Source organism: Acartia tonsa, chromosome 1, assembly GCF_053477335.1.
Source record: "Acartia tonsa isolate MP-2025a chromosome 1, ASM5347733v1, whole genome shotgun sequence".
NCBI lineage: Eukaryota > Metazoa > Arthropoda > Copepoda > Calanoida > Acartiidae > Acartia > Acartia tonsa.
The window spans coordinates 25,583,970-25,605,674 of record NC_137260.1 but is presented as its reverse complement, the minus strand read 5'-3'; the positions used below and the strand labels follow the sequence as shown (position 1 = coordinate 25,605,674).

The 21,705-nt window shown below is 30.0% G+C and overlaps 2 protein-coding genes across 4 annotated transcripts in view; both read right to left on the bottom strand.

Annotated features, from left to right (window-relative positions):
• LOC145315890 (uncharacterized) overlaps positions 1–21,705 on the bottom strand; it is a 262,202-nt gene that overhangs the window by 116,085 nt on the left and 124,412 nt on the right. The gene's annotated exons all lie outside the window — the stretch shown is intronic.
• Positions 18,875–21,705, bottom strand: part of LOC145315860 (uncharacterized) — a 118,774-nt gene continuing 115,943 nt past the window's right edge. For 2 of the 3 annotated variants that reach the window (XM_080155993.1, XM_080156000.1), the window contains exon 31: positions 18,875–20,282. In XM_080155993.1, coding sequence (XP_080012119.1) covers positions 20,193–20,282 — 90 coding nt within the window. In that variant the 3' untranslated portion in view covers positions 18,875–20,192. Of the gene's footprint in view, positions 20,293–21,705 lie in introns of all 3 variants that reach the window. The other variant, XM_080156008.1, reaches the window with a different exon arrangement.

The window sequence follows — 21,705 nt, the reverse complement described above, 5'->3', positions numbered from 1 at the left end:
TTCATGATCTAGTGTTTATTAGATTGTAATTTTTTTATCTTAATTTTCTAAATAAAAAGTCATTTTTCAGGCACAGGAGTTTTAGGTTTGAATTTATCCCCCCCCCCCCCCCCCCCATCCAAATTTGAAATTAAAAGAGAAAGGTAGTTATTTTTGGTTTATTTGTTTCCAAATAAATTTGTTTATTAGGCAAGAATTAGTTATGTTATATTAGATACATGGTAGCCCTAAAGGGTGAGGGGTTACAGATATTGGTCTCGAAGAGAATCCCCATTATAGGTTAGGCTAATATAAAAAAATAACCCCTTTCCTTATTTTTAATCAATTCCGAAAGTAAGTCTGGGGGGGGGGTTCTTTACTTGCAAGTCAATTTGAGGGAAAGTGCCAAAAAAAGTATTCCACAAAAAAATGGCAAGAACAATGATGTCTGCAGGAAAGATCATTAGATCCTAATAAATTAGGTCTACTCAATAAAGAGGTATATACATATATAATGTATATTGCAAGAATAAAGGATTGGAAAACTAGCCTGGAGTCATAATTCTACTTAAGTTGTTTAAATTATAATTAGCTTAATCTCTATCCTTTTTAATTATAATAGTCGTAAATAGAAAAAAGATATATTTATAGAATAATTACAGAGTAGCCGCGCTGATAGAATTTATCTAGAAATAATTTTTCTAAACCATGAAAATACTATTGTTTATGAAAAATTTTATAAGAAAGATTTTATCATTTTTTAATTACTCATCCTTGAATCACTCGGGAGAATTAAGTAGAGTTTTGATTTAGGTTGCTGGCTAACAACCAAGTAAGAATAAATGATTGGACTCTTGAGACAGAGTTCATTCAAAACAACATCTAGGCATTTATACATAATTAGCAATCAAAATAAGTTTAAGGTTAATAGTATGTGAAGTTAAAAAAAAAATTATGTTGTAAACGAATTTATATCATTAGTAAAATTATACTGAGCTCGATCTTTAAATCGTTTATAGGTGATTTAAACCGGGGCGATTCATTTGGCGCACCATCAAATTATTAATATCAATCTTTAAATCGAATTTGCATGGGTGATTTGAATCGGGCAGTGGCGCGGGCCCGGCGCGCCAATGCCACTCACCGAGTGGCATTGGCGGTTTAAATCGGGGTGATTTATTTAATAAATAAATATTTTTTTTAATTACTTTAATATTTTATTGCAAAACTATCGTGAAAACATTTTTATAGTTATTTTTAAAATAAATTATATATTAATGTTTTTTTATAAAATACTATACTGACACGGTATTTTATATAAAATACCTTACTGACACTGCTTAAGTAATAAAGTTGTACTGGCGCGGATCGATATTTTAGTGAGTGCGCAAGCGATTTAACAACACCGCACCGAAAATCTTTTAAAAATCAGGTGCGCTGTGGCTTACCACCAGCGCGCCTACGGTTCACCTCTGAATCGCCCCGATTCAGCGCGGCATAAAAACGATTTAAAGATCAAGCTCTGGTTCTCAAGAACATAAACTCAATGTTCTAGCCATTTTGGAGATCTAATTATTTAACAACTACATTGTTCAATGTAATCATTAAAAGGTTTTGCTATCAAATTGTATTAGCTACATAGAATAAATATTTTTTTTTATGAAAAAAATAACATAATATTTGAATGAACAAGATTATTTAAAAAAAAAAACTTACGAATTAGAAGAGAAATAAATGAGATTACAATTATGAGAAGCATTCTGTAGGTACCTTGATGGTTTCAGACTTTTTTTTCGGACCTTCTCTAAACCTTCAAAATATTCCTTCAAATTTTGTAATGTTAAACCATTTTGCAATTAGAGAATATAAAAATGGGCTTAGAAAGTAAATTCCCAATTATAACCAAAGTAAGCTTATAATGAAGGTTGCAAAAGGAAACAAGAAATCATTCAAAATATAAGTAGGTCTGCTAGAATAATCTTTGATTTAAAAAAAAATTTCTAAAGTCAATACATGCTCATAAAAATAATACAATAAAGTGCAGATAAATATTTATTCATTTTCTTAGATACTTATATAATAATTGCAACAAGATAATTTATTGTTTATAACAAATAATTTATTATTTTCTAGTCAATATATTATTGGTATTTATTGTTACCCATTATTCTTAACATTTTCCTTTATACAAATATGTATCTTCTATTCATTTTATATCAAAACATAAAAGGCAAAATGAGCTCTTCTTACAAATTAACATAGCAGCTTTATTAAGGTCCTTGTCGGTTCTTTCCTTTTTTTTTCATCCAAAAAATTAGATGAATTAAAAAGTTTTCTGGGTTTAGTTAAACATTAAGTGGCGGATGGAATTTCTGCTCCTCCCATTAAAGGACCCCAAGATGTTGGGAGATATTTTAAAGGGTATTTTGCACCAAATCCTCCCCCCTAAAAAAATGAAAATCAGGTAAAATGAGCAAATCCCCAAAACATTTTTCCACTCGCCTGGTGGATAATGTTATGTTGTCATTCTTATTAATCAGTTTAATTTCCCTATTACTTTAGCTTAGGTAGTAAATAGTTTATCCTTGTTAAAGTTAATTTATTAAACAGTATTTAACAATCTTTTATGCAGAGATGTGGAGCCAAACAATTTACCCTGTTTTTGCCCCATTTTTAAAGGTCAGGAATTTCATGTTTAGAAGCTCTAAATATTGACTATAAAAATGACGATATACAATACAAATGACCAATGGTAGACCAATACATAGACTAAATTACCAATTGCAGGCCGATAAACATTTTAATTGACCAGGGGTAGGCGTATGACGTCATTTTTAATAGGCACTATAAGAAGCTACGCAAGTTTATGTAACATTTTTAGCATTCATATTAAATTAAGCATTTTTAATTTTTTTTAAAGAACATATAATATCATTAAAATAGGAATATGTTTAGTAAATAATAAAAAGCTGGATGTCATTATTATTGGTTTAGTAGATTTATGGCAGTGTCGATTCCGTTTTCCATGTTGACGTAGTCAGAATCCTTGTCCTTGTTGGTGGTGATTATGATGGTGTTACCTATGAAAACAAGAATGATATTTGTACCTGCAGCTTACCAATGTTTGTCTGTCTCTCGGTCTATCTAATCTGAGAATGATTTTTGCGGGGAAAAATATGTAATTTTCTTAACATTTATTATTTTGCAGTTAGAGAGGGGACAATGGGCTATTTATTACACTAGTCCACAAAGTTTTTTTTAATGAATTTTTCTTCTTCGTTGGCTTAACAACTTGATTGATTCATTGAGTGTTCAAACGTTTCAACCACTAATTTTTATCTACACAAGGAGTAATTTTCTGTCTTATCTTTGGGGATGCACATTTATTTATCGGCCATTATCTTATCCCTTTAGATCCATGACTATTTTATATATTTTTTGAGAAGCCAAGTTATACAATTAAAATTAGCGGCTCTTATTCTCAGCTTTCATGCTCTTTAATAGTTTATATTATATATGAAGATTTATTATCTTAGCCAGTCTAAGATAAGGTAATGTATTTTGATAAACTTTTGATAAGGAGAACCTTTAATGAAGAACCTTTAAGAAACTTCTGTTCTTATTATTTTTGTAAACAATTTGTTTTTTAGAATATATAAACTCTTTCCTCTGTAAGCAATGATGTACAGTGTCTTTTTATAGATTAATTAAAATGTCCCTTTAAATCTAATTCAATAAATTTTCCTGGATTTTTTTGGTAGAGCTAAAAATGAATAAATTAAGACTTGAATAAAGACATTGAAGTTATGGTTAAATGAATTTATTTATTTTCCATTATAGTGTAATTTTTGTACAATTCTTTTTAGACATTTCTTTTATACATAAAAATTCAGCTAACCATTATGATATACTGATGCACAGATTATTGTGGAAAAGCTATGTATTTTGAATAAGACTTGTAGTGCAAGATAAAAATATGTAAGAAAAGGGAAAAAAGATAAATTTAGTTCAATATTGTGTGTTTTATGGTAATGAATTTTCTAAATTACTTACTTCACGGAAATATGTTGAAATTATATATTTAGTTTTTTTTTACCTTTTTTAGTTTTAAGTTTTAGATTTAGGCAGGGGAATCCGCAGGATTAGCTTAACCCCACAAGGGCTACTTATTTGTATTTTTACCGATAGACAGATGGAAAGATGAGTTATTACAATATTACAAACTAGCGGCTTCGCCCCTAGCATCTAGGGTCTTTGCCCCAAGAGGTAATTTAAAAAAAATGGTGCAGCCAGTAGTTTTATGTGAACTAACTTAACCATTTTTTTTGGGGGGGGGGGGGGGTGGAGGTGTCCCACCCCTCCAAAAAATAGCTTAAAACCACCACAGGACCAATAGGTATATACCCTGAAGAGTAGAATCCAATCGGTTCAGTGGTTACCGAGATCTTAAGCTTCAGACAGACAAACGGACATACATTATTATATACTTTGAATTATAGATGGATCTATTAATACTTGGATCTTACACCAGGTCATCATGTACTCTAGTGAAGTGACCCTTGTAGCGGGCTAAAATAACGATCCCTACACCAAACCCCTTTTTCCAATTCTCTACCCTCCTACTGGATAAACAAACTGACCAAAAAAATGGCAGGGGATATATCAATCTAAATTGACGACAATTTTTCCCCTGTAATAAAATCCACGTACATTGTTCAAGTATCAATGATTTATTTGTTTAACAACTCCTGCTATGCTTGTATGCCTTTTCATAAGTTAAGGTAAAGATTTTTCACACTTTTATCTAAATATCCAAAATTTCACTATTTTCATTCCACCAACAGAGCTTGATCTTTAAATCGTTTTTATGGTGCGCTGAATCGGGGCGATTCAGAGGTGAACCGTAGGTGCGCTGGTGGTAAGCCACAGCGCACCTGATTTTTAAAAGATTTTCGGCGCGGTGTTGTTAAATCGCTTGCGCACTCACTAAAATATCGATCCGCGCCAGTACAACTTTATTACTTAAGCAGTGTCAGTAAGGTATTTTATATAAAATGCCGTGTCAGTATGGTATTTTATATAAAACATTAATATATAATTTATTTTAAAAATAACTATAAAAATGTTTTAAGATAGTTTTGCAATAAAATATTAAAGTAATTAAAAAAAAATATTAATTTATTAAATAAATCACCCCGATTTGGTTCGGCAATGCCACTTGGTGAGTGGCATTGCCGCGCCGGTACCGCGCCACTGGGCGCGTCAAATCGCCCATGCAAATTCAATTTAAAGATTAATATTTAATAATTTGATGGTGCGCTGAATGAATCGCCCCGGTTTAAATCACCTATAAACGATTTAAAGATCAAGCTCAGAGTTCTTTTTTTTCATTAAAAAAAATAAATTAAAACCAACCAACCAAGAAATCATATTTACAAATATGTAGATTCGTCATTAGAATCAAAGAGATATAAAAATCTTCACAGAAATTTTGGAAGTCTATCACATATGGCAGCCAAGCAAAACGATTTCCATTCAAACAAAACTTATTTTTTTCCAGACTGACAGACTGACAGAAAGTAGTTTAATTCTAAGAATACCTATGACTATTCTTGTCCATCACCTAATCAAAATTTTTAAATTTGAATTTAAAATTGAATCTTTAATTTTGTTAGAATTAATATGATGCAAAATTTGAAAATTACCAGTTTCACAAGAATCCATGGACAGGGACAACAATGTGCAAACAAAATGCAGCAATTTTTTTTTCACTAGAAATGTATACATCGGTTTCCAACATGCTTTTGCTCCAATGTAAAGATAAAATTGTTATAAAAAGAAGTTTTAAAAAGTCGTAAATAGAACCATCTGTATCAGAGCGCGTCACACTAAAGACGTTATCAGGGGTAACAAAAGCAATATTTAGTGCGTTACAATCATAACATAAGCGGGATGATGTCATTTTCCATGAACAATTCACAAAAATGCTTGCTCAGTCGGGACTTACTGATGAAAGTCTCCCTACATGGGAATCAAAAACTAAAATTTGTTTTCTCTGAAATACAAATTTGTAAATTTTGAAAACTAAAATCTAAATATTTGTTTGTAAAACAGTGTGTTATCAATCATAAAATTAGTAGCATAAAATGTCCTTGTAAAATTGACACCTTGCTGGTTATTACATATTACAGTCTTAATAAATCATTTGATGAATATTCTAAAATTTTTAATTGATAGTTTTCCATAATCAACATTTGTCTGTTACTAATTAGATTCTCTTTTGTAGATATTATCATTCTTAACTTGTAATTTTATTTTCTCTTCTGTAATTATACCTATATTTTTGTAAGAATATGCAATCCTCTGATGTTTACTGTAAGGGGTAATTGAGAATATTCAGTGACACGTATGACAAATCATCTAATTTTCTTCGACCTTGCCTTTTTTCCAAGCATATATTTCTTATACTTTTGTATTCTTTCAGGGAAGTAGGGACATGAATTTACATCCCTTTCTTTCCTCCTATATTTCTAACACTAGCGGCTTCGCCCCTAGCCTCTAGGGGCTTTGCCCCAAGAGATGATAAAAAAGTTAAGGTGAAATTCGTAAAAAAAAAATAAGACAGACGGACAGACAGACATCGTTCTACTTTGTATTATAGATATCAAAGGGAGAACGTCACATATAAAAATGGGGAAGGATGGCTATTATCTTTTATGTCTATCTTATAAAAGGTTTGATCTATTAAAAGATATACATAGTTTACTTAGATATAACGAGGTCTCCTGATTAGAAAGATTAGAGAAGAGATAAAAGAACAGTGTAAAAAAATAACACGATGTCTGTCTCTATGTTTGTCTATCTCGCTGACCGCCGAACAAATATATTTCTCCTTTACAGTGCGGCTTCTGAAAGATCCTGGGGAATTGTATAACTTTTTTTTGCGGGGGGGGGGGCGATTGTAACACCATGCCCCTGGAAAACCCTCGCCTCAAAAAATGCACAAAGAATACATATAGCAGAGAAAATTGCTATGAATATGATTTCAACAAGAGTGACAACATCCATAAAAGCGAAGCACTGAAACTGTAGGACAAACGGACACTAACACTTGTATAGTGTCAGAACTGAATAATCAGAATATAAATGTATAAATTTGTAAGTAAAATTGTTGAAAAACTGCTTGATACAGAATAATGTTTATGGACATACTTACATTTTTAGGACTTGATTATAGAGTTGCTTCGCTTATAATATTGTACTTTGTTGTCCCAGGAATCAGTATACCAAAAATTAGATCAATCAGATTATTAGATCACATAAAAATTAGTTGTTAAAAAAGTAAAAAAATCAACATGTTTAAAATGGACGTACGGACATTCTTGTAATGATTATAGAGTTGTTACGCTTTCTAAATCGTACCTAACTACTACAGGAATCACCATGCAAAGTTTGAAATCAATAGGACAATTCTAACATGCCTAAATTAGCGAAAAAAGCTATCCGTTACGGACGGACGGACGTACGAACGGACCGAACCTAATTATAGAAAAGCTTCGCTTTTAAAAATCAGTTTGGGTTTCCTGTAACAATATTCTCACACCAAATTCGGATAAAGTCAAAATGACAAAGAATGAATTTATCAACAACGGCGCAAAACGACTTACACTTTAGGTTTTGCCAGAGAGTTGGAGTGACATTTTATTTGGGGAGGAAGGGGACATTTGGATGTTTCTTTCACTAGTTCCCAAAGTTATAATACAACGTTTTCTTTTTTGTTGGCTTGATAACTTTGAGGACTCAAATAAATTTTGATTAGTTGGTTCATTGAGTGTTTAAACATTTCAACCACTAATTTCAATCTACAAAAAAGGTTTTGTTTATCCTCATTGGGTATAAACATCCATTATCTGTTTTTGTCTTATCCCTGCATTCCTGCATTGTACTGTATGTTAAACTAGTAATAAAAATGTTATAAACACATTCTCTCTTACGTTAACTTAAAGACTTTTATTAGAAATTAGTGATATAGTATAAAGTAACTAGCGGCTTCGCCCTAGCATCTATCTTTTTTGGGGGGAGTGGAAGTGGGGGTTAGTGATTCTCCTTTCTTAATTTTAGTTTTAGAAATTTTTTTTTTTTTGGGGGGGGGGGGTTTAGGTGTTCTACCCCCCCAAGAAAATAGCTTAAAACCATCACAGGACCAGTAGGTATATTCCCTGAAAATCGGTTCAGTGGTTACTGAGATCTAAAGCTTAAGACGGACAGACAGACATCGTTCTACTTTGAATTATAGATAGCAGTGTCCAAATTTTTCCACCAATAATTTCAATCTAAAAATGGGGTATTTATTTGGGGCTAATTAGGTAATCGTCCATTAACATATTTTTTATATTCCAGAGGTTTTGCTTTTCAAGATTTATAATTGACAAAAAAGCGATGTTACTTTCTATTTTCGACCCGATCCGAATATTTTTGAGTACGTACATATTGTACTGGTTTCAAAATAAAATAGGAATTTCAAATTATGTATGTGTTTATGTGTGTTTGCTGGATTTAGTGATCCATAAAAAGGAGAAAATAATTTTATTTTCTTTTTGTTTATTGAATAAATTCATAGTAATTTAAATTTAGATTTCCTTTTGTAAATTGTTTTACAACATTGAGCTCTGCTTTTCTTGATTTTAAAAAAAAATTCTCAGTGAAGCTAATTAATTATCAAATAACTAATAGGTTAGTTTATGGTATTTAAAATTATGATACATTTTTTTCTAATAAACTGCATTGGTCTAAATCCTAGGTATCCACAAACATATATAATCCTTGTTGTATTATCCACTGCCAAGTTTACTCAACAATATCTTACATAAACAATAAATGTCAAAATATTTTTTAAAATGTTTAAATTCAAAACAAACATACAATATTATGGCTTGTTTCCAGAAGATTTTGTAGCGAAGCTAATCTCTAACTAGCAATGTCTTTACGTCTGTATGTATGTTATGAAAAATGAAATTTTTATATAAACCTTCCATGTACCTATTAGAAGCTACATTTTAAAGGAGAAGCATATCGGTTCAGCGATTAGCGAGATCCATCTGTACAGATACACAGATAGAGATACAACCTGTTACTTCTATATATAGCTTTGAAGGTTTTATATTTGTCGGTTTCTTTATGAAGTTTTAAAGATATTTATTGAACTCATGAGTACTGTTGTCGGGTATGTGTAAGGTTCTATTCCCGGCTCTATTCCACGTCATATCTAAACACTTAAAAAATGGTTCCTACTACTGCTAGGACAGATGCGCGACATAAATAGCTATTGTAGGGTAAATGTCATGGCCCAGGCTCAATTCATTACCATGCACAGAAGAACTTCCAGGTCGTGTCAATAAAGAGTTGGTTGTACAAAGTGCGTTTGACCATCTAATAATGCTCATTATTAAGCAAGATTTGGTTAAGAGATAAATCTCGTGGTGAATCTAACAGACAGAAAAGGGATAAACAGGCAATTTATTTGTTAATGGTTGAATTGTAAAATAATCTCTAAATAAGAATGATGTAACAACAAAACTTTAAAACTTTGTGTCCCATGCTCTGAGTAACCAGGGAGAAAGGTAAGGAAAGTGAAACACTTTGTATTTAAGAACATGGTTATTCAATAATTACATTCTGTTGGTTTGCAAGGACGTCTAAGCTTTTTATTGGAAGTGGGGGGAGGGGGGGGGGGGTAATCAATATTCCCCTGTAATCAGTTGAGGAGGAATAATTTTGTTTTGTTAAATAATAACTATCTAGTAAGGAAGTTTTAATATATTTATTGAGTATTATTAAATAGCAGTAACTCATTCCTATACATGAAAGCAAAATAATCAACTTAAAATTATCGTTAAATAATATAACAATATGATTCTACTTTAAAGTGTAGTATTTCATAGATCCTGGTCAGGTATAATCATCCTGGCACCCTCCCAAGAGAAATCACCCCTATACCCTCCCCCGCTTGGACGTCTCCGCTGGTTTGAAAAGATTGGTAGGTTTTTATTACTAACTGACTTGATAGACCCTATATGCATGATGTTGGATCCTGCCAAGTTTTAAACTTTGCATTGCTCTCAAGGGGACAATCAAATCAAAAATAAAACCATTACAATCAAACCAAGGAAAATTTAGATTAGAAAGCTATCTACCAAAGTAAATGAAAAAGTTGTTGTATACAATAAAAAAAAGAAAAAATTTCATTTGTATATTATTTATATGTAAATTAAATTAATGGTGAACATAAACTTATTTTTATTACTTTATTGTTTTTTAAACATTGGTGGGTATTTTTTTGTATTTTACTAGAACATAATCGTCCTGCACAATACTAAAATTAAGTAGTATTAGATTTCCTTTTGATTTTGAATGGGCACTATAAACCAGCAGTGTCTTAACGTTTCCACCAAGAATTTTAATCTACAGAAGGAGTAATTTTGCTATAAATGACGGTTTATATCAATATCCTTCATTGTCTTATCCTTTAAGATTCTCGAATACTAAGATCTTCATATATTGCAGGCAAATAAGCAAACTTAAGATTTTCTGAAATAATTTTGAAAGAAAACGTCTCTTGTAAAATGTTCAACATTGAAAGTAAAATATGTAAAAGTAGACTGAATAAATATTGATATTCTATGATATTCCAAAACCTTTTTTTTTATTTCAAATTCTATGAAATATAAATGATTTTATAAAAATCAAGCTACTCTATCATAAAGAATTGTCTATCCGTGTGTCCTCCGTCTGTTTTAAGGGGAAAATTGTAGTTTCTTGGATATTCTTTTGGACGGAAAAAATAATGGTTCTCAGATGTTGATGCTTAGATTTTTAAAAGCGAAGCTTTTCTATAATTAGGGTCGGTCCGTCCGTCCGTCCGTCCGAGATAGTTAGCTTTTATTCGTTAATTTAGGCATGTTAGAATTGTCCTATAGATTTCAAACTTTGCATGGTGATTCCTGTAGTAGTTAGGTACGATTTAGAAAGCGTAGCAACTCTATAATCGATACCAGAATGTCCGTACGTCCATTTTAAACATGTTGATTTTTTTACTTTTTAATAACAATTTTTTATTTGATAAAATCATCCGATTGATCTGATTTTTTGATTACTTATTCCTATTTCAATAAGGTACAATATTATGAAGTTTTGCAACAAATTTACGTATAATTTTGTCAAACCTTATATTTTCATATTTTGTATATTCAGTTCTGACACTCAACAAAAGTTAATGTTCGTCTGTCATATCATTTCAACGCTTCGCTTTTATGGATGTTGTCATCCTTGTTCTTTTACTTTTTCTATCTGCCAGGCCGTTCTTACATTTTACATTCAGGATCTACGCTACCTATTGTTCTTTAAGTTATTTAATTACACGATTTTCTTTCTTATTGGTTTAAAGAGAACATTATGTTTAGTCCAACCATATCTATTGAAGAAGAACAATTCTACCCCAAATTAGCGCAGCAACCAATAATGTACATTGTTTTAAACATTAGGCGGACTTTATTGTTAAATTAAGACAAAGAAAAGTGTAAGCAAAATTAAAACTTCGAATGGTTCTAAGACAGATTTTTGCACATGACATATTAGTATAGACTGTTGCTGTGATTCTTATGTAGTAATCAATTTTAGTATATGATTTTGCAGTTATATAAAATAGAACTTGAATATCGATTTAAAAATAGATTTCATAAAAAATCTAAATGGTTTATCTAACTCCAACATTTCCATGTTTATCTTTAACATTTCTTTAACATCAAGATGCAAATAAAAGTATAATTTATTCCATTTCTCAACTCAGAACCACAAATTAACAAACAACAATAAGAAATAAATAGTAGCTGCGCGTCTAAAATTTAATGTGTTGCCAAGAAGAATGTAAAATCCATCAAGGTCCGGAAATTTTTTGACAATTCTTTTCACTTTTTTGTTACGTGTGAAAGACGAATAAAAAGTGAGAATCACCTTGTTGAATAAGATTCTATGTCTGAAAATTTCAGGGATGTAAAGGGATAAAACAATTGCCGATAAATTTATGTACATCTCCTATATTGATACATAAAACGTTTGGACACTTTACCTAATGAACCAACCAATCAAAATTCAACAATTCTCCAAAGTTGTGAAGCCAACATAAACAAAACTTTATGGTAAAACCTTGGGGACTAATGAATAAACAGCCCAATGTTCCCTTCCTCCCTGGAAAATTTGGTACCGCAACTATCAGCTACAAAATAAAGATAATTAGGTATTCTTAATTACTTAACCCTTACAGATCAGGCCCCTATTCCCACCTTAATAGATCGGGGGGGGGGGGGGGGGGGAGTCATATTGACCCCCCCCTCTATCTCGGCTTCTGTTACAGATAAAGACGTAAATTTTTTTTCTGGTGGTTCATGTGTATTTTTAGAGAAAATTACTTTTTCTAGTCATAGCGATCAGGCCGCTCCTTAGCCGCTTTTTAGCGGCCAGCCGCTAAATTTTAAAACAGCTGTAGAGCGGCCAATTTTGCAGCTAGAATGACCAAATTTTAGGACGAACTTTTATTTTTCATAACAAAAAAATTACTTTTTCTGATCATCGCCAAAAAACGGCAAATAACGGAAACCGCCATTTTCGGCGGTTACGGCGGTAAAACGGCGGTTGGCGGCGCCAATTAATATTTTTATCTGTTAATTATTGCTTAAGGATTTACCAAAAAAATTTATAGGTCTCTAGCTGTAATAGAAGCCACGATATTCATGATATATGTCTGTAGTAAAAGCCGGACAAAAATCGGTCATAAAGTCGGTCAGGGTGCGGTCAACCGGTCATAACACCACTTTTCTCATTCACCAAAAAATTTTTAGGTTTCTACTTTATATACGAAGTCATAATGTAGAAATTAAGATTTATTTAGAATTTTTTTTTAATTTTGGTGCTACCCAACCGACTTTGACCGGACACCACGACCGACACAGACCAGATATCCTAATAAAATCAACTCTTGCCGACGTATAATTACTAAACTTAAAAAGTCATGAAGTCACAACTCTCTATTTTACCTACAAAAAAATGACATTGAAAAAATAGAGGTGGGGGGGTCAATATGACCCCCCCCCCCCGATCTGTAAGGGTTAAGGTATATTGCTTGTAGGAGTAAATGTCTTTTAAACAAAAAAAAACATTAATTACATACACCAAATTATCTCTCTGTATGTAGATATAAAAGTCCGCTAAAGTTTCTGAACAACTGGACCGATGAATGTTAAAAGTGTATGGACTTTTTTGAAACATGATCGTTCAAATCTTAATACCGTTTTGTGTATGAAGTACTTTTTTAACTAAAATCAAAGAGCATATTATATTGATATTGCCTGAAAATTGAAAGGTTGATCCTTTATAATAATGTAGATATTATCAGAGAGCTTGAAGGCTTTAGCTTGGAGAATAGACTTACTATACTAGAGTACTAAGATAAATACTTTATAATAATGTAGATATTATCATAGAGCTACAAGGATTTAGCTTAGATAATAGACTTACTATACTAGAGTACTAAGATAAATACTTTATAATAATGTTGATATTATCATGGAGCTACAAGAATTTAGCTTAGATAGTAGACTTACTATACTAGAGTACTAAGATAAATACTTTATAATAATGTAGATATTATCAAAGTGCTTCAAGGATTTAGCTTGGATAATAGACTTACTATACTAGAGAAAACCATGTTGGTTCAGCGGTAAGTGAGATCCTTTGGTACAGACATATACACATATATCCTGTTACTTTTTCATTAGGACATGTGAAACATGACAACTAATTCTGTATTATGACATAAAAGTTAGTCTAGATGTTTCTAAGTCTATTGTCTCCAAGATTGATCCGACTCCTGCTGGCAAATATGAATATTAAAACATTTCAATTTTCAGTTAGGGTAACATTCTTAATGTGGCTATAGCAGGACAAACAAGACAATTTTAAAAAATATATTCTTTTTAAAGAAGGGCGGGCGAACAAGTAATTAAAAGACCAAGAGGTTAAAAAACAGAAAATATTGTCAAATTATCAATAATTTTTCTCTGATAAAATAAGCTTTTTGAATTGCTCTTGCTATTCCAGTTTATATGTTTTAATTATTGTTGTTCGGCACTTACCCTTAATTTTCTCAACTTCTATGTTCCCCTAACTGATGTGATAAAGATATATTTACAGATATTTGCACAGTTCTATGCAGAAGATTGATGTAGGATTCAAAACTTTATACGTACCTTCATTTTTATGGGATCGAAGCTTTATAAACTTAAGGTATGGAAGAACTTTGTATACATTTATTGCACATAGTTACAACTCTATAGTACGCTAGAAATATTTTTTAATACTCCCAATACACAATTAAACCTAAACTAAAAATGTTCATTGTTTATCAATCAGATGCTTTGCGGATATCAAACCTACAATAATTGTCTATTTTTATTCTTAATTCCTTGTTTTAATGTCAATATAATTTCAGAACAGAGTTATCTAACAAAAGTAGTGGCGTACATATAGTCTGCTAAGAGGGGGGGGGGGGGGGGTGTATTTCTTGAAGGAGGTAAAAAATGTAAGGCAATTTTAATTTTAAGGGAGGTGTAGACGATCCTTTATCCACTTATGGATAAGTTCAATAACTTATTTTGGACACAATGTCACATTTATTATATATAAGCTTTAAACCATCAGTAAATAACACAGTCTCTTTAAACTAATACAAGTTTAATTCCTCGTCCTTTTACACTAAAAAAAATATTTAAAAAAAAGAAGAATTATAGATACAAATTTATTCAACAATTTATAACAAATGTAAAGATTATGCTAGGTTCTTTATTCTTCTAGGCGAAACAAAATCAAGTATTTTTTACTCTGCCGGTTAAAATAAAAATATTTGAAAAAATGATTTTTATTATCACTATTAACATTCATTAGTTTATATGGCAGTTTAGTTTGCTATTATTTTTTTGACAAGATTGCTTAAAATTTCCATTAATTCAAACAAAAAGCGCGATTAGTGCTTGACTTTGAAATTTGGCAGTTTTTGTTTTTAAATACTTTTTTGAATATAGATTTGAAATTTGTTTTAATAGATACGAAAAAATACTTGATTTTACATCTTTTTATTTTCATTATGCTAGTAGTTTTATTTTTTAAATCAGTATTAATTAACAGAAAGAGGGGCATCTATACAATTAAATACAGATGCTTATTTTTTAATATCAAAAGGACATTATTTATACATCGCGCTTAATAATCATGTCATATATATTTAATACTAGCCTACAGCTCACGTTGTTCGCTGGTCTGTAATGCTCTTAAGAATATTAAATATCCTTACTGGAAAGGTAGAAGTCTAATGCAATTATTAAGGTATAAAATCCGATCATTTAAGAATTTGTAGAGGGCCCGATCTTTCAGGGTTAAGACAGAAGACTTATTTTATGTTTACTGACCAATGCACGTCTACTCTAAGAATAATATTGTCTGTCGGTCTATTGGTAATGCTCTTAAATAATTTCCCAGCTTTTATCGAAGATATTTTTTTGTGTACTTACTATGTCTGTCTGTTGTGCACCCTTTTTGCTTTCATTTGCTTTGCCTTTTATTTTTTTTAAATTCAAGAGCTTCTATGGTTATGGATGTTGTCATTCTTATCTACCTGTTAAATTTTAGTAGCAAAGTCAATTAATATTAAGTTAAATAATTTTATTCCTCACTTAGTCTGTTATTCTGTCTATAGTGCTTCGAAATAAATAAGATTACTGTAAGGGAAATGTTTATTTCCCCTTCTGCTATTTAATATAGAAGGTTGAATTTTTTTTAGACCAATGTACTTCTGTCCGCCTATCCTTCGATCAATCAGTACTGCACATAAACATAATTTTATTTTCTGATATCAAAGACTAATTTGTGTGAAGATTTGTATGACCACTGCACTGATCATCGTTCGTCTGTCTGTCGCTTATACCGCGTTTTCTTCTTTTAACTTTTAACTTTTGTGATTTTACTTTTACTATTAGGAATTTTGCTACTTATGGATATTATCATCATTGTTGATGATTTTTAAACTTAGGGATCTTAGGAAATAATGTTCTACATTTATTTTACATCCCAAATGATGATAAACAAAGGTAAGCCTTCTGTTGATTTAAGTTTGGACACTTCTAATATGTATAGAACTGATTAAGTTTTTTTAGTCAACGTGGTTACTAAACTTTGGTTAACAGTGTAATTTACAGTCAAATGTTCCCTCCTTCCCTGAGTAAAAGAAATTTTGGTATTGAAACTATCCTTCTTCCTCTAAATTCATATGGTCCATTAGACTTTTGGAGACATCATATTTTAATAGCTAAAATATTTATTTTCTCAGCTGCTATCAAAATTAAATGGCTTAAATTTTTAATCAAGATTATAATGGAACATTTGCAAATTCCGCTGTTATTTAGTAGCGAAGCTTATTTATAATTCAAAATGTCCGTCCGTTCGTCTGATGGCTAGGATTAGGGGGAAATGTAATTTTCTCTCTTCAATTTTCAATTCAATGCCTGAAAAATTGTGTAAATATTCCCTACATAGCTTGTCAGTGTGGACCTCATTTATTGGTCAGTTCGTTCATCCAGTAAGAGGGAAGGAAATGGGGTAGAAGGGTTGTATAATGTTAATGATCTATTTCTACAGTTGTTCTGTCCATTTGTACGTCCCTAAAAGAAAGTTCTGATTGTTAATTTAGGCATATTAGAATTGTTCTATTGAATTAAAACTTGACAATAAAATTCATGAAACTGTCCTGCAATGAAGTCAAAGTAAATTTTTACCATTGCTTTACATAGTTTCCCCATCACCATGACGTTAGTATGTCCAAATAAAATAACTTGTATTTAAGGTATTAAATGACATATTTACTCAAATTTTTGCTGCAATATAAATATTTTCTCTTTTAAGTGCAGTTACTCTATATTTCTTAATGTTCTTTAGTATTTAGTAGTTCTTTACGGATTTTGTCACCCTTGTTAATCTTTCACTCTCTTTCTCTCTTCCACCCCCCCCCCCTCGTTATATTTCTCTCTCTACCCCCTCTCTCTCCTTATCTCTCTCTCTCCCCCCCCCCGTTCTCTTTCTCTCCCCCCTCTCTCTGTCTCGTTACTACGACTTTTTAATGTCTTACGTTAGAATATTTGTTTAACTGAGTATTCAGTAATTAGTTTATATTTTCACGATTTAAAAATACACGATTTAACGTTTTGCTTCCTTTTTTAAAATCATTTATCAAAGATTAAAATCCTAATATTTTTCATTTCAAATTTTCGTCCTGAAGGGGTTAAAACATTTAGTTCAATATCTGAACACATTTACGGGAGTGTCGCACGAATCAATTCATTTTAAAACTAAGTTTTCTAAGATATACTATTTTTAAACTTTAAGTTTTCTGCTTTAAGAATAGAAATCAAATACTTTAATGTTATTTGAATAGCAACATGAATTAAAAAAACTGAATTTATGATGCAAAAAGTAGAATAATGGGTATTAACGTTCTGGTCAGTGAGAGTTTAATAGGGATTATTGAAGCACTATGAGTTTTTAACACTATATGCTTGGAAGACTCGAGCTTGATTATAGACGTTTATTTCCTACATAGATCTGTCATGGATCATGATGCAATAAAGCAGGCCGTTTTATACATGTTAAAAATTGGAAGATTTCATTAAATAAAAGTTGTCTCAAATATAGGTATTAAATAATTTAATATCTGTCTGTATTTCTTAATTTAAAAAAGATAAATGTTAAATGTCAAAAAAGTTTTAATATTTGGCATCGTAATTATTTTTATGCTTCAAAAAATTTGGACAAAAATACAATTTCATACAATTTATATCATAAAATCCTAATGTTTATAATTCATAAAATAATAACATTGTCAAAGCTAAAAAGATTTAGTTGAATCTGTAAATAATCCATCTTCTTCACGATTATAAAAAGAGTAAAATAAGTTTTTTTTTGTGTTCTAAAGTTTCTTAACTAGGTCAAACCCACAGCTAAACACACACACACAAATACACACACACTGAGAAAATATTACACCATTAAGATTGTATCTTTTAAATAAACTTCAGGTGGATTCTTTAAAACAAACCCTCATAGTAAAATGCTAAAAAATATCATTTTAAAAAAGGGATAATAATTGAATGTTTGATTATGCAATTGGAAAAAGTCTGTATATTGTATAGCGAAGCCTTTATATAAGAATTGTCTTTTTCTTTGATTTTTACTACAGTTCGAGACTTATTTTACTCTTTTTAAAAGGTTACGAATAACAATGATAAATTGCCAAAAAAAACTAGTTTCTTAAGTTACCTTTCTTGCATTTCATTTCAACGTATTTTTCAATTTTTATTAAGATTGAACTAAATCAATGATTTAATTTTACATACTTTTATTCGTGAAAAATAAACATAAAGCCCAAGCCATATTTTTTTCTAAATAACAATAAGGATTTGAATAAAGATTCCAAAAACAATCGTTTAAATAACAATTTAATTTTAAGTATTTGTAACTTTATTTAAATAATTAAAAAAGCTTATTTTAACCCTATTTTGATTCTTTGTATTTGTTTGAGGATTCCTTATTCTTCTCGAAAAGATTGATAATTTTATAACCTAATTAAATTATTACTAGAATATTTTTTATAATAATAAAGACCTAATGAAAAGTTTTTAAACAATATCTATATATACTCCATTGGTAAGTAAAACTAAACAATCAAAGATAATTTTGAAAGTTAATAAACTATGATATAATCCTAATATTTTCTTATTTAGATAGAATATCTCTTCCCTTTTTAAAATCAAACATCTAACAATAATAATATCTAACAAATAGAATTTTTATCTCATAACGTTTTTATAATAATAATAATAATTTAATAATAATCATCACATCATAGACTGGCGTGGAACTTTTAGTGATTGAAAGAAAACAAGATTTTAATTTTGAAATTGTAGACACAAAACTAAGGAATCAAATTTGGGGGTAAAAATAGAAATATTTTAACTCAAAACAAACAATATTTCTTTTTCATTTCAAATTTTGAAAACTTAACAATTCAAATTCTTTTTAAAATAATAAACTAATATAACTAAATGTGTATTGTAGCATAACATTCAAAATAATTCTTATTCGAAAAAAAACAAATTTGCTTTGAAATAAAATTCTACAGATTATTTTGAAAAAGATTCAATTTCAAAAACTTAAATTTAATTCTAAGGACCCTATTACTAAAAAATAAACAAGGTTAAAATTACAAAATGGAATTTAATTTGTTTCAATATTGCATATTTAGTTTTAGAAACATATTAAAAATAAAATGATAAAATATAACCTACAAAAGTTAAATCGTGTTTAAAGTTCCTTCTTTGGCAAGATTTGCTGATCCTAATTATTATATAATAAACCTTATTTAATTTATAACAACAATCCTAAAAAAATAAACACTTAACTTTTTATATATTTGGGACTGAACAGAATGAGTTATCATGGCACAACCAATCAAAATTTGCTAATTCTTGTGCAGAAAACTAAATAGTTAAATCACAATTGACTATTGACTATTATTTACTAGCCGGTACTAATATTTTGTGGCTAGTTTTCATAGGTATTTGCGCTTTAGCTTCATTATTTTTTCTTCTAAATATTTAAGAATAATTGTTTTATTTTGGATTGTGTAGATCTAAATGTGAAGTACATTGTTGTGGGTCACACTTCTGTATTATTATTATTAGTATTCTATTCTTGAGTAATGAAAATCTAATTTTGATCACAGATAGAATTGCTACTAAATGTATTTTTTTACATGTCTTTTCTTTATTTTATTTATAACAGCTCTATTATTATTAATTATTATAGAGATCACAATTACTGGATAATTTTATTCTTGTTTCTAATTCACTTTATTTATTATTACTAGAAGTCACTTTTTAAATATTTTGATACTTTAAAGTGCCCCCGATTAGCGGCAACCCAATTTATCCAACTGTTTAAACAATTTTTAAAAAATGCACCAATATTTTTGGCGAAAAAAAATAAACGGAGGAAAAATGCGGCAGTGAAAATGAGCTGGTGGTGGCAATGAAGGCTGCCATCATGGTCATCTTGTTCTAGAGGACGGTCTTGCAGTTCAGGTTGTCCTTGATATCCTCCGTGGGCACTCTCTCCTGGCTCGGGGGCAGCTTGTACTCATTGGAGACCTGCGGCCACCTGGGGAGTTAGTAGACGAAAATTAACGACCTAGGGGTTCCTACGCAACAGAAAGGTGAAAGATAGATGAAAAATGCATGCAAATTCAATTATCAATCAATACTAAGGATTAGATATAATTTGTTTTTTAAAAAGATTAAAAAATTGCTCAGTATTGAATGATAATATAGATTTAGTAAAGTTCTGAAAATGATATTTATTTCAGCAATTTTTATGAATCATGTTATCATTTTGAAAGATAATATAGTTTTATATGAAATTTATGATTGCTAAGATAATTATCTTTTGAACAAAAGTAATAAAAGCTTATATCTATTATTAATTTTTTTTATATTTTATCTTTATAAGTTTCCATTTTAAGCTTTATACTTCTTTTAACCTCCATTGTCAAGTATACGAAGGAAGAACTTTACTCAAAACATTAAAATCTAGTTTTTGTAAATTTGTACAAGTTAAAAATTTTAATTTGAATACTTGAAATTTTTGTTACAAAAAAACCTTGTTTAAAATTACAAAAACTAGACCCGGGATTAAATTAGTTAAATATATAATTTAAATAAGAAGCGTTTCTTTTTCATAGAAATTTTCGGGATTAACAATAATAATTCGTAGAACACTTAAACTTTTAAATTAAAGATCTAAATGGCAAAGTACATTTTGTCTTTTATAAACATTGAAATCAAACTTTATTTCTGAATTAAACACTTAACATACAACAACTATAACCAGGATTTATTATTTTATCAAAGTAAAACCTAGTTCATGCATAAATATTATTTTAACATGCTTTAAAAATAATCTTGTATATTATTTAAAAGTGTTTTTAAAAGTATTGTAAGCGTTAAATGACTGTAAAAACTGCAATTCATTAATTCATCCAATAAGACAAGCCACCAAAGATAGTGTCGTTTACACATAAGAATAGGTGGCAAATAATTTTTAAGTCCCTCAATGACATATCAACCTTTATTTTGTGTCAAACACTGTGCTTAAGTCAAACTGCCATAAATTGTTATTTTCTTTGTATTTCACAAATTTGAACAAAATATTTTCTGGGCCAATGATTTTTCATTATCTAGTAATGTTTTCATTTATATATCTGAGTAAATGTCTTCATTGAAAAAGGATTAAGTAAATTATATTAGAATTTTGTCTTGTATGAGAGAAAAGAATTTAACACCAAAAATCAAAAATAAAAGTTTCTGTTAAAGCTTTAAACTTAAATATATAGTAAAAGAGAAAGACTAAACTACATAACTTTTGTGTCACTTTTGAGGAAGACGATTCCCTTTTCTCCCATCTCTTTTGAAGATATTTTCTTCCCCCCTTCCCTTTTTGTTTTCCCTTTATATGACGTCATATAGGAATCTTCTTCCTCAAAAGTGACACAAAAGTTATGTAGTTAAGTCTTTC